Consider the following 15,214-nt stretch of genomic DNA (forward strand, 5'->3'; position numbering starts at 1 on the left):
TGGTAGCCAGGGTATGTGCAAGGTCAGGTATGCCAAGAAGCTGAAGAGCGTCACTGTGAACTGGAGGGCCACTCATTTTGAATGGGGCAAGGTGTCGCTTTGTAACGGATTGGGATCTTAGTGGAGACAGTGGTGAGTGGAGACAGCAATGGGGCTTTGAGAAGAAGAGACAAGGGGACCTCAGTCATGCACACACCTCATGATGGAGGCAGCTTCTGCAGTACCAGCTCCCCTGGGGTTCCCAAAATTGGGAGAGATGGGACAGTGATCTGGGCTGAGGGAGAAGGTAAGGATGCAGAGGCATTAGATACTTAAAGCCACCATGTGGAGGGGGGTGAGGCCAGGAGGCTGTGAACACCTGGGTGCACGGTGAGAGGATGAGTGCGCTCGGGTCCACCTCCCCCTTGCATCCCTCTGTGTTAGTGTCTTCAACTCTTTCTCATCATCCTTCTCTCTAAGGAGATTTGCAGGTGTCTTTTCCTGTCTTCACTCCTCCCTTGGATCTGTTTTCGTTTGTTGAAATAGGGCCATGAGTAGCCCAGGCTAACCTCCAACTTGCTAAGGTGGCCCAGGCTGGTTTTGAACTCCTGATCCTCCTGCCTCCCTTCCCATGTTCTGGGATGACAGGTGTGCTGTCACTATGCCTGGCTTCTCCAATGGAAATTTAACACTACAGATATGGGATCTGTTGGTTTTACAAATACTAGCATTGTGATTCTTTAGCAAGCTTCAAATCAGTGTCCTAGCTGGGGCTGCTTGGGCCCACCCCAAGACTACAATTTGCCCCAGTGGAGAATGCATAGTGTGCATGCCTATATCACCCATCTGCCTCCATTGAATCTGTTGGTTCTCACCTCTGGGTATCTTCAGGTCCTTCCAGCCACAGCTGCCCTGCGCCAATAGATGTGTCTGGGTGGAGAGCTCCGTAGTCACACCTCAGTGTGTGTGCAGGTCCTTGTGACTTGTGAGCTTGACAAGCAGAGCCATGACTGCCCGGGCGTGCATGTCGAAAACTGAGGGCAGTCAGGTGGTCTCTGCACTGTGCACAGATGCTTCTCTGTAGAAACAGGGGTCTCAGGGTAGGGATGTGTCCTCACGAATCTCCGAATCTCCATTGTGTGAGTCTGTTCTTGCTGGCTGTCACATTTCCTACTAGCGTTTGCATGTTTCTGGGCATGTGTCTGCATCTGTGGGAAGAAGGCAGTCAAGGCAGGGTGAGGGGAGGGGGAGCAGCCACTTCAAAATCCTGGCTCCAGTCCCAAGCGACCCACAGAGCAGCGGGGGGCCAAGAGGCCATCACCTCTGGCTCTTCCTGGACCCTCCCAGGGCTCAGTCAGGAGCGACCAAGTTCTCACTCATGCCCCACCTACCCCCAGGAGGTCCCTAGGATGGGGCACCCACACCCCCAGGGGAACAGGGCTCTTTTGTATTGGTCACTGGCCTCTGGTGAGGGTGGGGACACCCAGGGCCTGCTGCGGGTGGGAGAGGGCGGCAGGAATTCACACGGCATGTTGGGAATGCTGATGTTGTGAAACCCAGTCATTGATGAGGCTGGGTCCCTGCCTGCCACCCCCAGGCCTCATCTGCTCCTTCACCCCACTCACCGCTCCCCTCAGCCTAAAGCTACCACCCCCTTCCCTCCCCACAGTTCTCCCACACCCCAGCTTTTGTCGGGGGTGTTGTTGTGGAACAGTATCTTTGAGGCTGTGTGGGAGCATCCTGGGTATCCATGGGTACCAGAGACCACATGGATGTTCTTACAACAGGGACACAGCCCATAGTACACACGGAAGAGCAGGGTGGTGGGTGCCCAGGCCTTCACCCCTAACTCCTGTCTGACTTGTGTTCTAGGTTGACTGGCCATTTCAAGTGGAATCAGGAGACATTCCCAGCTCAGGGAGACTGAGGTAATGGGTAAAATACCCATGTTTTCTTGAGCCCGACAACCCGCTTCTGACTACAGGAGGAGTATTGGCTCCGCCTTTGCCTAGCGCTCTCTGAGAGGTGGAGAAGCTGGGATGATGGTGCTTAGGTCATTGTTAACCTGCCTCTACCACCCAGAGACAGCACAGCGTGGCCGCAAAGTCTGCAGAGCCACTGTGGTGTGATCTTGGGCAAGCTTTGTACCCCTCAGGACTTGAGATGTAAACAGTAATTGCACCCACCTCAAAGGCACCAGAGTTGTAACCCCGGTGCCCACTTGAGCTATGAGAATGACAGACATGAGCCAAACAGAGCCCTAAATGATCTGGCTGCCCACTGAAGAACAGTTGCTCCTATTATTCTAGAGACATCTGGGGCTAAAAGCAGGGGAGAACTGGGGTCAGGAATGAGGTGTCAGGGCCCCTGCTTGGGCTGGGTAACTTTGGGCAGCTTGCTCAACGTCCCTGGGTGACTGGCTTCCAGCCTGGGAGCTGTGCCCGTCTTCCAGCACCCAGCTCTGATGAGCAGAATGTGGGGTCATTGCAGAATGAGGCACTGAGGCCTGGCATTTATAAATGACAACAGCAGATAACCTCCTGTGGCCTTTTCCAAACTCACTCTTAGCTGCTGGTGGTGGACACCTTTAATCCCAGCACTCAGGAGGCAGGGACAGGTGGATCTCTGTGAGTTCGAGGCCAACCTGGTCTACAGAGTGAGATCCAAGAGAAACCCTGTCTCAGAAAAGCAAGCAGCAGCAACAACAACTCACTCTTGTTCCTCTTCAGCCGTAGCTTGCTCACTTGCTGGACAAGATGATATTCCTCACCACACTGCCTCTGTTCTGGATAATGATTTCAGGTAATGGCTGGGAGACATGTCCCAACCCCAACACCCCAGACCAGTGGTCCATGTTGGGAACTGTTAGAGATAATGCAGTGGGCTCTGTCCCTCAGCTTCTGTGTTCCTGCGTACCTATAGCTTCTCGAGGAGGCCACTGGGGTGCCTGGATGCCCTCATCCATCTCAGCCTTCGAGGGCACGTGTGTCTCCATCCCGTGCCGCTTCGACTTCCCTGATGAGCTCCGACCGGCTGTGGTCCATGGCGTCTGGTATTTCAACAGTCCTTACCCCAAGAACTACCCACCGGTGGTCTTCAAGTCCCGCACACAAGTGGTCCACGAGAGCTTCCAGGGCCGCAGCCGCCTGCTGGGAGACCTGGGCCTACGCAACTGCACCTTGCTTCTCAGCACGCTCAGCCCCGAGCTGGGGGGCAAATACTATTTCCGAGGGGACCTGGGCGGCTACAACCAGTACACCTTCTCAGAGCACAGCGTCCTGGACATCATCAGTGAGTCGGTCCCCCAGGGCTGAGTGGGCTCCGGGAGGCTGCAGCAAGGCTGGGTAGGAGAGGGAGGAGCAGGTGGGCGTCCTCAGCCCCTGCGCCACCAGCTCTGAATGGCAGACCCAGAAGAGGTCGATTTGGCTGGATGCAAACCCCAGTGCCCACGTGGGTCACATGGATGACAGACATAAACAAATCGGGCCCTGAGTAGTCTGGCTACCCTCTGAGGTTGCTCTTATTCTTCTAGAGACATCTAGAGCTAAAGACAGAGGGGACCCGGGGTCAGGGGTGAAACCTCTAGATGCCTGCCTTAGTTGGGTGACCTCGGGCACCTTGGTTACACTTGCTGGATCTTAGTTTTCTCATGTGAAGCGGAGCTAAGAACAGCATGACAGCCGGTGGGTCGTGGTTTAAAGGCTGGGAGTTGTTTGCAGTACCAGATCTAAGCTCTGGCTGGGAGACGCAGGACCGTTGCTGTCAGGCAGTTTGCCATAGAAACCAACACTGGAGGTCTCGGGGTAAAGGCCAAATTCTTGTCCTTGCCTTGCACGGTTCTAGTCCTAATATGACAGAGAGGGGGTGGGGTCACAAAATGCCTCAATGGATTACGGTGCTTGCCCCAAGTCTGACAACACAGACTGAGGATGTAGCTCAGTGGTAGAATGTTAACTACATGTATGAGGTCCAAGAGTCAAGCCTCAAAACTGTGTTTGCAGGGGAGGGAAGAAAACGGGGGAAAATCTGCAGGTAGCTATGGCCAGGTTTGGCAATTAAAACAGAGGCCCCCTTCCTGGCTTCAGGGACTCCCACTGCCTGATTTATGAGAAGCTTCCCTAATTAGGGATCTTAGGCTATGTTTCCCAGCAGCATTTGGTCTTTGTGGGTAGCCAGACTACAGCCTTAACACAGAGACCACGCCACACACGCAGCACACCAGGGCATACATGTATCACACACCCAAACCATGCACATGGCGTCCACAAAACATGCCACCTCCTCACTCCTATAATATACTTGTCTTAATTTGCTTTCTATTGCTGTGATAAACCCAGTGACCAAAAGCAACATGGGAGGGCTGAGCATATTACAGTTAATGCTCAGGTCAGAGTTCACCACTGAGGGAAGCCAGAGCGGGGACTCAAGGCTTCCTGGAGGCAGGAACCGAACTCAGACCACAGAGGATTGCCACTTACTGGCTTGCTCCTCAGTCTCACATCCTGCAACTTATCTCATACTTACCAGGACCACTTGCCCAAAGCTGGCCCTGCTCACAGTGGCTAAATCCTCCCACATCGATCGTTAACCGAGAAAATGCCATTTTCTCAGTTAAGGTTCCCCTTCCCAGATGACTCACGTCAACACAAACCCAACCAGGACAGTACTACATACTCACACACACACACCGCACCCTGCCAACTACTCCCCTTCCCCTCCGACCCAGCGGCCCAGGTAGGGGATACATACAGGGACCAGAGAGGAATCTAATGAAACAGAATTCACAGATGCCGCAGAAGCAGGGGCCAAAGCCTTTATGCTGCCATAACTGTGGCCTCAACGTCTTCAGATGCAAAGCGAGCGTAGCAACAGCATTCTTTAAGTACTGTTGTCGCTTTATTCTAGCGTCCTGGCATGCTCTGTGAAGTGCTTAGGGCCGGGGTGGTGTGGGTGGGGGAGGTGCGACACCAGGGAAGGGTGTAGCTGTGGGGCACTGGGGACTCAGTTCCAGGAGTGGAGCTGGGCAAGGTGGGCGTGACTATAGTCTGGGACTGCAGCTTCCAGAACCCTCCTTTTTCTCTGCCTCATACACAGACACCCCCAACATCGTAGTGCCCCCGGAGGTGGTGGCAGGAAGTGAAGTGGAGGTCAGCTGTATGGTGCCGGACAACTGCCCGGAGCTGCGCCCAGAGCTGAGCTGGTTGGGTCACGAGGGGCTGGGGGAGCCCACTGTGCTGGGTCGGCTGCGTGAGGATGAAGGCACCTGGGTGCAGGTGTCGCTGCTGCACTTCGTGCCCACTAGAGAGGCCAACGGCCACCGGTTGGGCTGCCAGGCTGCCTTTCCCAATACCACCTTGCAGTTCGAGGGCTACGCCAGCCTGGATGTCAAGTGTGAGCCTGGGTGCGGGTTGGGGCAGGGGCGGGGCCTGGAAGAGCCGAGACAGGGAGTGGTCGGGTAGGGTGACTGTGGGAGGGGCTTGGATGGGTGGGGACTGGGGCGGGGCCTTGTTGGTGGGCGGTGTATTGGGGGTGGGACCTGTCTGGTGGGTGGTACCTGGAGGGTGGGGCTTGGGGCGGGACCTAGGCTGTTGGAGCACACTGGGAGGGATGGGGGCCTAGGGTAGAGTTAGGTCTGGTTGGTAGGTCCTGGAGGGGTAGGACCCGGAGAAGGGGCCTGTAAGGTGGGACCTGAGGGCGGGACCTGGGCTGGTGGAGCGGGTCTGGATCTGACTCTGACCTTCCGCTTTATGCCGGGCCTCAGACCCCCCAGTGATTGTGGAGATGAATTCCTCCGTGGAGGCCATTGAGGGCTCCCACGTCAGCCTGCTCTGTGGGGCTGACAGCAACCCTCTGCCGCTGCTGACTTGGATGCGGGACGGGACGGTGTTGAGTGAGGCAGTGGCCGAGAGCCTGTACCTGGATCTGGAGGAGGTGACACCGGGGGAGGACGGCGTCTATGCTTGCCTGGCAGAGAACGCCTATGGCCAGGACAACCGCACCGTGGAGCTGAGCGTCATGTGTGAGTCCCCCCCCCCCCCATCCGGGGCACCCATACAGCCCTGCAGGAACAGACATTGAGAAAGGCTTCACTCAGAAGGACCAGCCTTAAACACCAGGGACTTATTTGCATTTAAAAATAAGGACAGTTGTAGCTAAAGTTTTTAGCATTTATTTAATTTTTATTTGTGTGGCGGGGGTCATGGGAGGAGTTGTACATGCCAGGATGCTGTGTGGATGTTCAGTCTTGACTTTTTACCATATGGGTCCCAGGGATTCAGCTCAGGTCATCAGGCTTGACATCAAGTTTCCTTACTGGCTGAGCCATCTGGCTGGCCCAGTTGTAGTTTAATGGGAGGGCCGAGGAGACCCCAGGCATCAATCAGCCCGTTGCACGGACCTGGTTGTAATTGAAGAGGGATGCCGTCAGAGCGGGACACTTAACTGAGAACCAAGCACAGCCCATTCATGCATGTACTCATTCATTCATTCACAAATATGTATTGAGGCAAAGTGCCCAGGGCTGGGGATAATAAAGACAGTCACAGCCAATGTTCACTCAGCACTTCCTAACTGCTTCACACACATGCTCTTTGCCCTGGCATCCCCTCCGCCTCCTGCTCGATTCCCTCAAGCCTTCTTCACCATCCCACTTAGAACCAGGACCACCTAATTCCTCCTCTCTAAGCTTTGGTTTCTTAAGCACAAATCCTCTGGCTGAAAATGTATTTTATTTCCTTCTGTAGCACCTTCCCACAAGGGCATTGCTCAGCTAGAACCATGCCTGTCACTTATAAGGGTCTCATCAAATGCTGGATGATCACCCCTGTTCTGTGAAGCTGGGATTATTAAGTTCATTTTCGTGATGGGAAAAATGAGTCCCAGGGTTAAGACACAAGTCTGCACAGCTGGGAAGGGGTAGGCAGTGCTCGAATCCAAAGACAAGCTCCCAGGCCACAGATGTAACTCCAACATTCAGGAGGCTAAGGCAGGAGGATTGCCACGAGTTCAAGGCCAATCTGGACTATATAATGAAGTAAAAGGTCAGCTAGGGCTACATGGCAAGAGCCTGTCTCAAAAGCAAATAAACAAATAAACAGCAATCTCACTGTCTACAGAATGACAAGCCATGTAAATAAGACAACCAGGACTGGATGTTGTAGATTTGAAGTGTCAGGGGTCACATTTGGTGGTGGGAATTGGCCAGCAAATAGAGCAGTTCCCATGGGTTCTGATATTTCGTCTTCCCCCAGATGCACCTAGGAAACCCACGGTGAATGGAACAGTGGTGGCCGTAGAGGGGGAGACTGTCTCCATCCTGTGCTCCACACAGAGCAACCCAGACCCCATTCTTACCATCTTCAAGGAGAAGCAGATCCTGGCTACAGTCATCTATGAGAGTCAGCTGCAGCTGGAACTCCCTGCAGTGACGCCGGAGGATGATGGGGAGTACTGGTGTGTGGCTGAGAACCAGTATGGCCAGACAGCCACTGCCTTCAACCTATCTGTGGAGTGTGAGTGCCCCTCCCCCACTGCTTCCACCATTGGGCTCAGTGGGGACACCTGGGTGATTGGGAGGCCCCCTTGCATCCCAGTCAGGGCCTGCTTTGCCTGTCCCTGCTCCCTGATAAGGATGGGGAACAGCAGAGAAGCTGAACCCATGCTAACTGCATCCTGGGAGTGGAGAGAGCTTTTGACAAAGGGGGTTCAGGATCCGGTGGTTACAGTTAAAACCGTACAGTTAAAATGGCAATTAAAATGGAGAGCATTGCTAGGTACCAGACATTGTTGGATATGCTATACTCAGGGTCCCATTTCATCTCCATGACACCAATGCCCATCTTACAGAGAAGGAAACTGAGGCCCAGAGAGGTGAGGACACTTGCCCAAGGCCATGCAGCTAAGAAATAGCAGATTTTGAGAATCAGACCCAGGCGGCCTGACTCTGCTCTGTATTGCCTAGAGCTGACCACCCTGAGCTCAAACGCTGACTGAGCGGTTTCGATGTGCTCGTGAGAGGTGGGGGATGGGAACAAGGAGCCGCCAAGCTTATTAGCAGACACAGCACAGTCAGGGGCATGCTAAGGACACATGGATAAGCTAATGTCCTGGAAGTGAAAGTAATTACTATACACTGCCAACCTGCACCTGGCCTGACCTCTCTGTGGATGACTCCTTCCACTCTCTGTTCACTACAGGAGGTTAGCAGCCAAGTCCTAGCTTTGACTTCTCTTCCTCCAGCTTTCCAAGAATTTCCCAACAAGGAATGCCATCTCCTTGTTTCCGGTTCCCCAGGCTTCCTCCTCAGCTTTGCCTGGCTTATAGTGCTGACCGCTAAACTGCACCTCTTACAGTGCTGAGGATGGAATCCAGGGCTGATTTATGCATGTCAGGCAGGTGCCCTACCACTGATCCACGCCCCCAGTTCCTCATCGGGGGCGGATTCTAGTCAGGGGCTCTACCACTGAGCCACGACCCCGGTTCCTCATGGGGGGCCAATTCTAGGCAGGTGCCCTACCACTGAGCCACACCCCCGGTTCCTCATGGGGGGCAGATTCTAGGCAGGGGCTCTACCACTGAGCCACGCCCCCCGGTCCCTCATGGGGGATTCTAGCTACCGCTGAGCCACGCCCCCGGTCCCTCATGGGGGGCGGATTCTAGGCAGGGGCTCTACCACTGAGCCACGCCCCCGGTTCCTTATGGGGGGCGGACTCTAGGCAGGGGCTCTTCTACTGAGCCACGCCCCCAGTCCCAGCTCCCTTTTCTGCAGAAAGATGAGGAAAGCACCTCATAACTGACTGTGAGGATGAAAGGAATGTGTCCTATGCATTCTTAGATACCATCGTCTTGTCCCACTGGCTTTTCCTTGGACTCAAGCCTGGGCATTTGTCACTGCAGTCAAAGCTTTATGAGCTGCCTCTGCTAGATGCTTTATCTCTACAGATGTAAGTACTTGGTTGGGATGCTGAGCATTTCAAACATGCTCACTCACCTGTCTTTGGAGTCCCATAGCCTCCTGTGAGAGAACAGTACATCCCCTTCTCCAGGGACTGGGAATGTAGCTCAGTTGGTAGAGTGCTTAGCTAGCATGTATGAAGCCCTGGGTTGTATTTACAGTGTTGCATAAGCCCGGCATGTTGGCACGCCCCCACCCCCCAAATTCTAGCAGTAAGGAGGCAGAGGCAGAAGAATCAGAAGTTAAACCTTGGCTACCTAGGAAGACTGAGGCCATCCTAGCCATCTTAATTTTCTTTGTTGTTGATACAATACTCTCCTGAAAGCAACTTAGGGGAGACGTGTTTATTTAGCTCATGTTTCCAGGCTACAGCCCATCATTGCGGGAACATCATGTTAACCGGGACTTGAAGGAGCTGGTCACATCATGTCCACAGCCAGGAACAGAGAGCCCTGAGTTAATGCCAAGCTCAGTCCTCTCTCTCCTTTTCATTCAGTGTGTGTCAGGGCACGGATGGCCCCATGAACCGATGTTGTTCACTTTCAGAGTGGGTCTTCCTTCTTCAATGAACTCAATTAATCAAAATCCCTCACAGCCCCTCACTGAGACTCCCTTCCCAGGTAGTTCCACAGTGTTGGGCATTAACACTATCACACAGGTCTCTGACTCAAAAAACCCAAACCCAAAAGTCCCCCCACCTTTACTTACCCATCTTGAAGGCTCACTGGCCACACTCAGCCAGTAGATGGCAGAATTGGGATGCCAAAGCCGGCACCCCCAAAACTCTCCATTGTTTGAGTCATGCCAAAGGGTTGTATAGTTCTTCTGAAACTTCTGAGAAGCCGAAAAGATACTGAGTACACACATAGCTAGGGTACCAGCACTCTAGCATCTGGAACTTCTGAGAAGCTGAAAAGATACTGAGTACACACATAGCTAGGGTACCAGCACTCTAGCATCTGGAACTTCTGAGAAGCCGAAAAGATACTGAGTACACACACAGCTAGGGTACCAGCACTCTAGCATCTGGAACTTCTGAGAAGCCGAAAAGATACTGAGTACACACACAGCTAGGGTACCAGCACTCTAGCATCTGGAGCAGGCACTTGTCACCAGTCTTTCAGAAATATTCTAGAATCCTCTCTTTTTTTAGTTCAGATTTGGTGTTATTCTTTTCCTCTGGGCTGGGTTGATTACTTGGAGCAGAGTGTACCTGGGGCCCATCAGTTTTAACTTTGCAGGCTTAGAGACAGATGCATTGAGGCTCCCGCTGCAATAGCTCTTCTCTGGTGCAGATTTATCTGCTCCTGTGACTTTCTGTCCATCACTGTTACTGGCACATTCCTCGGGGCTTGGAAGTGGGTAGTCAGTGAACTGATGGTCTTTTGCCTGTGTGAGCAGATTTGGATCAGAATTCACTCAGCACTGGTCTACAGCCAGCAGAGAGGTGTCAGGTAGTTGATGACAAATGAACACAGTTTTAAAAGCACACGTTAGGGGCTGGGGAAGTGGCCCAGTGTGTTACGTGCTTCCTGTACAAGCATGAGGGACCAAGTTCAAATCACATGCCCCCATGTTAGAAGAAAAAAAGACAAAGAAAGCCATGGGCCGTGTGGGATGGCAGACACCTGTAATTCTAGTACTGGGAGCAGAGACAGGAGGATTCCAAGGACTTGCTGGCCAGCCAGATGATGACCTCTAGTATAGTGAGAGACCCTGTTTCAAAAAATAAGTGGAGAGTGATAGAGAAAGACACCCAGTGTCTGGCATTCACATGTGCATGTATCTATACATGTACAACTGCACATATATGCACAACTTTCTCTCTGTCTCTCTCTCTCTGTCTCTCTCTCTCTCACACACACACACACATGCACACACACACACACACACACACACACACACTGAATAATTTAGCTGGGCATGGTGACTCAAGCCTGGAAATCCCAGCACTTGGGAGACAGAAAACCACAGAGAGTTCCAAGCTATTTAGAGTTAGATAACAAGGCTCTGTCTCAAAAACAAAACAAAACAAAAACAAAAACAAAAACAAAAAAAAAACAAAACCAAAAACCAACAAACCAAAAGCCTCATTCAACATTGTAATATAACTTCCATCCTAGAAAAATGAAAGGAAAAAACCCATTCTAGACTCTGTGTGTAATCAAAGCTGCAGAAGTAAGGCTCAACCAAGTAACCTTGGGTGGAGGGGGATGTTGGTGGGAGTGAAGGGGATCGGGATTCCAGGGGTTCCCAGGAGAGGAAGCCAGTGGGGGGCATCATCAGGGCCAGGGAAGAGAGAAGGACCCTGCCAAAGGAGGCTATAGCGTGGATGCTCAAATGGCCAAAGCCCATAGGTCTCTTTTGGAAAACATCGCCCCAACCACAATGAGAGTCCATGGCCAAAGTTAGAGACGGGGCCGATGGGAGAAGAGCTGTCTTGTCATAGCAAGGCTGGAGTCACCTCAGTGGCAGAGGCAGGAGAGTCTTACAAGGAGCATCTCAAACACCCGGGCTAGTATGGGTCAGGATGCAAAGAAAGAATCCTTGGATGTCATGGTGGCCATGTATCTATTAGGAGAACTTGTGTGTGTGGGGGAGCACTATGATGCCCCCATCTTGTGCAGAGTGAGAAACCTCAGAGTGTCCTTCTGAGGTACCTGTCATTTCAAGCTCAAGTCTATCTCTCGCTTGAATCTCCCCATGACTGTCACTGATCACAGGAGGCCTGAGGGTGTGTACAAGTGTGGGGGTGTTGGTTTAGGCTGGTGGGTTTGTTTGTTTGAGACAGAGTCTCACTATGTAGCTCTGGTTGGCCTGGAGCTCTAAGTAGACCAGGCTGACCTCAAACTCACAGACACCCACCTGCCTCTGCCTCAGCAGTACTGGGATTAAAGCAGGCATGCACTATCATACCCAGTGCAGGCTAGTGTATTTCTGTGCTTGGGGATGACCTAACCACTTCCCAGGGTCTGTGAAGTCCCACGTTGTTGCGGGGTTGTGTCCAGTCTGAAGGGGCAACATGCAGTGGGCAGGGTTACAGCCTGGTTGGGAGTTAGTTCCATGTTTCTAGGCCAGAACCTACACAGAGCTAGCTCACCCACCTCTGGACACCCTGGCCTTGCCCCTACCAAGGAGTCCTGGAGGCCCAATCTCACCCTCAGCCTTGATTTTAATCTTGCAGTTGCCCCCATAATCCTTCTGGAGTCACACTGTGCTGCGGCCAGAGACACAGTGCAGTGCCTGTGTGTGGTGAAATCCAACCCGGAACCCTCAGTGGCCTTTGAGCTGCCTTCCCGCAACGTGACTGTGAATGAGACAGAGAGGGAGTTCGTGTACTCAGAGCGCAGTGGCCTCCTGCTCACCAGCATCCTCACACTACGGGGGCAGGCCCAGGCCCCACCCCGGGTCATCTGTACCTCCAGGAACCTCTATGGCACCCAGAGCCTAGAGCTGCCCTTCCAGGGAGCACGTGAGTGATGTGACCTGGGGGTGGGAGCCCAGGAAAGTGGGGGAGGGCTCTTGGATCTGCTCAACCCCTGCTCCTGCTGATGATTAAGCCGCTGAGCATGGGCCAGCTACGTAGACTGATAAAAAAGACGTTATCCAGACTTGTCCTCCCAGCTCCTGGGAGGCCGAGTCAAAGAATTATGAGTTCTAAGCCACTTACTAAGACTATAAATGGAATCCCCCAGTGAGGGGCTGGGGGTGTGGCTCAGTGGTAGAGCCCCTGCCTAGGATCCCCCAGTGAGGGGCTGGGGTGTGGCTCAGTGGTAGAGCCCCTGCCTAGAATCCCCCAGTGAGGGGCTGGGGTGTGGCTCAGTGGTAGAGCCCCTGCCTAGAACCCCCAGTGAAGGGCTGGCGCCTAGGGATCAGTCATTTGCTTAGGAGGTCATAGAGTTCAAACTCCAGTACTAAAAAAGCTCACTCTGTAATTGGTGAGCAGAGGCTGCTAAAAATCTGAGCTCTGACCCAGGAGTGTCCTGAGAACCCAGGCATCCTCAGGCCTAACAACAGCCCTGAGGGTCCCCGCCCCTTCTGTCCTTAGACCGGCTGATGTGGGCCAAAATTGGGCCTGTGGGTGCCGTGGTTGCCTTTGCCATCCTGATAGCCATCGTGTGCTACATCACCCAGACCCGCAGAAAGTGAGTACCCTTCACGCTGATCTGGAGACGTGGAGTCTCGAAGCGGGGTGATGGGAAACTGTGGGAGGCTGGGGTGAGCAAACCTGGGTAGTTCTGTGCGCACAGGAAGGGCAGAGAGTCTCCTGGGGACATGTCTGTCCATGTTCTATGCGGCAGCCTCCTGGCCTGCTTGAAGCTCTCCACCTGTCAGCAAGCACAGGAACCCTGGAAGCAGAGAAGGGAGGGAGCCACTCGGGTGTGAGGAGAGGGTGACCCGATAAAACTGGTGTGCCATGCCTCCCTGCAGAAAGAACGTCACAGAGAGCCCCAGTTTCTCAGCGGGAGACAACCCGCATGTCCTGTACAGCCCTGAATTCCGAATCTCCGGGGCACCTGATAAGTATGAGGTGAGGGCCACACCCCCGCGGGTCCTGGTTAGCTAGGGAATGTCACAACATCAAGGTTGCTGGGAGTGGAGGTGGGGTGGAGGAGGCCTGTGAAGCCAGGGCAGAAGGGAGGCCAACCTCATGGGCGGATGTTTGGAGGGCTGGATTGGGGTTGGAGTTTGGGGAGGAGACTCCTTGCTGAGGCTGTTCCTGAGGGCTGGGGGGTGGGGCCTGGACAGCCCCGCCCTCCCCGCCTGTGCCTGTGACTGCATTTCCTTCTTCAATAGTCCAGAGAGGTCTCTACCCGGGAAGGTCACTGAGAGCCCCAGGAGGTAGGTTCCGGGGGCCTCAGTGTGCCAGCCTCCGGGCCCTAGCTGGGCCTCGGGGTTGGTGTGCATGTGTGTGTGTTCCAGTCAGGCGTCTGTGGCTCTCTTTTAATCCCAGCCTCGCTCAGCAGCCCTGGCCTTGTCTAGTCTGTCCCTTCGCTGATCCCTTTTTTCTGTCTGCGCCACTGTGCTATTGTGTGTCCAAATGCTGGTGGGGTGGGAGACAGGGATAGAGAGATGGGGAAGTGGGGAGTCACACCCCCAGGATTTCCTCAACTGAGGAGGGAGACCCTGCGTCATATCCAAAGAGAGAAAGGTTTACTGAACCAGGCACTCGCAGACTTTCCAAACGGGTGGTTCAACCAAGATTTCTTCTAGAGAGGTGTTCTGAGTTAAATCCTGCACGCTAAGGTTACTTTCTCAGCGGGCTCCCTGGAGCCTGGAATTCTTTGGCAAATATCAAGGTTAGCAATGAAAAGATGTGTCCTTAGTGGGTATCAGCACTTGCGAAGGTCCCCCATCCTGAATGGGACTCTGTGACTGTGGAGCTCCCTGAGCTGGTGGCCCCTGAGGAAAGGGGTGCCAGCACCTCAGTCTTTGCATGGGGAAAAGTCAGAGAGGACCCCGCTGATGGTCATCTTCTCCCCCCCCATAGAGCAAGAGGCGCCTGGGATCTGAGAGGAGGCTGCTGGGTCTTCGGGGGGAACCCCCAGAGTTGGACCTCAGTTATTCCCACTCAGACCTGGGAAAACAACCCACCAAGGACAGCTACACCCTGACGGAGGAGCTGGCTGAGTACGCCGAAATCCGAGTCAAGTGACGAAGCTGGGGGCTGGCCCTGTGGCTTACCCCCATCAGGACCCTCGCTGGCCCTCACTGGCTGTGGGCTCCCTTCCTCTTCAAAGTGGTAGGGGTGAGGGCAGGAAGGGGCAGGGCAGGAGATAGTGAGGTCCTGGGGGCCCGGCCTCCCCCTCCTTCCCAGCTGCTCCTCCTTGCCAACAAGCCACGCCCACATTACAGCTCCTTCTGTCTTCCTTTAACCTCAGCTGTTTAGAGGGCGCTCTGTCTGTCCGTGTTATTTATTGCGATCCCTCTCCTTGTCTCCTGTCCCCCTACCTGGCCCTGGGACCTATACAGAAGGGACATGAAATAAATGTCCTAATGCCAAATGCCAGTCTAGACCCGTCCTTTGGAGAAAAGGGCTGTATCAGTTGTTTTTCACACGGCTGTAACAAAATACTGGACAAAAGCAACTTTGGTAATTACATTTCTGTTACTGTGAGAAAATCCCATAACCAAAAGCAACTTATGGAAGAAAGGGTTTTTTTTTCTTTCTTTGTTTTTAAAGCTGTATTTATTTTCATTTTATGTGTATGTGTGCTTTGCATGCATGCATGTGAATATACCACGTCTGGGGTCTGCAGAGTCAGAAGAGAACATCAGATA

At 53.5% G+C, this 15,214-nt stretch overlaps 1 protein-coding gene across 1 annotated transcript; it reads left to right on the forward strand.

The window, feature by feature from the left end:
* Positions 1-2,921: 2,921 nt before the first annotated feature.
* On the forward strand, positions 2,922-14,937 carry Mag (myelin associated glycoprotein). Its single transcript, XM_059276240.1, has 8 exons — positions 2,922-3,270; positions 5,074-5,370; positions 5,741-5,998; positions 7,230-7,490; positions 12,117-12,404; positions 12,981-13,077; positions 13,364-13,463; positions 14,424-14,937. The coding sequence occupies exons 1-8, from the start codon at positions 2,931-2,933 to the stop codon at positions 14,586-14,588; spliced, it is 1,806 nt and encodes a 601-aa protein (XP_059132223.1). The 5' UTR covers positions 2,922-2,930; the 3' UTR covers positions 14,589-14,937.
* The last annotated feature ends 277 nt before the right edge of the window (positions 14,938-15,214 follow it).

The sequence above is a fragment of the Peromyscus eremicus genome, chromosome 1 (genome assembly GCF_949786415.1).
Source record: "Peromyscus eremicus chromosome 1, PerEre_H2_v1, whole genome shotgun sequence".
NCBI classification, from domain to species: Eukaryota; Metazoa; Chordata; class Mammalia; order Rodentia; family Cricetidae; genus Peromyscus; species Peromyscus eremicus.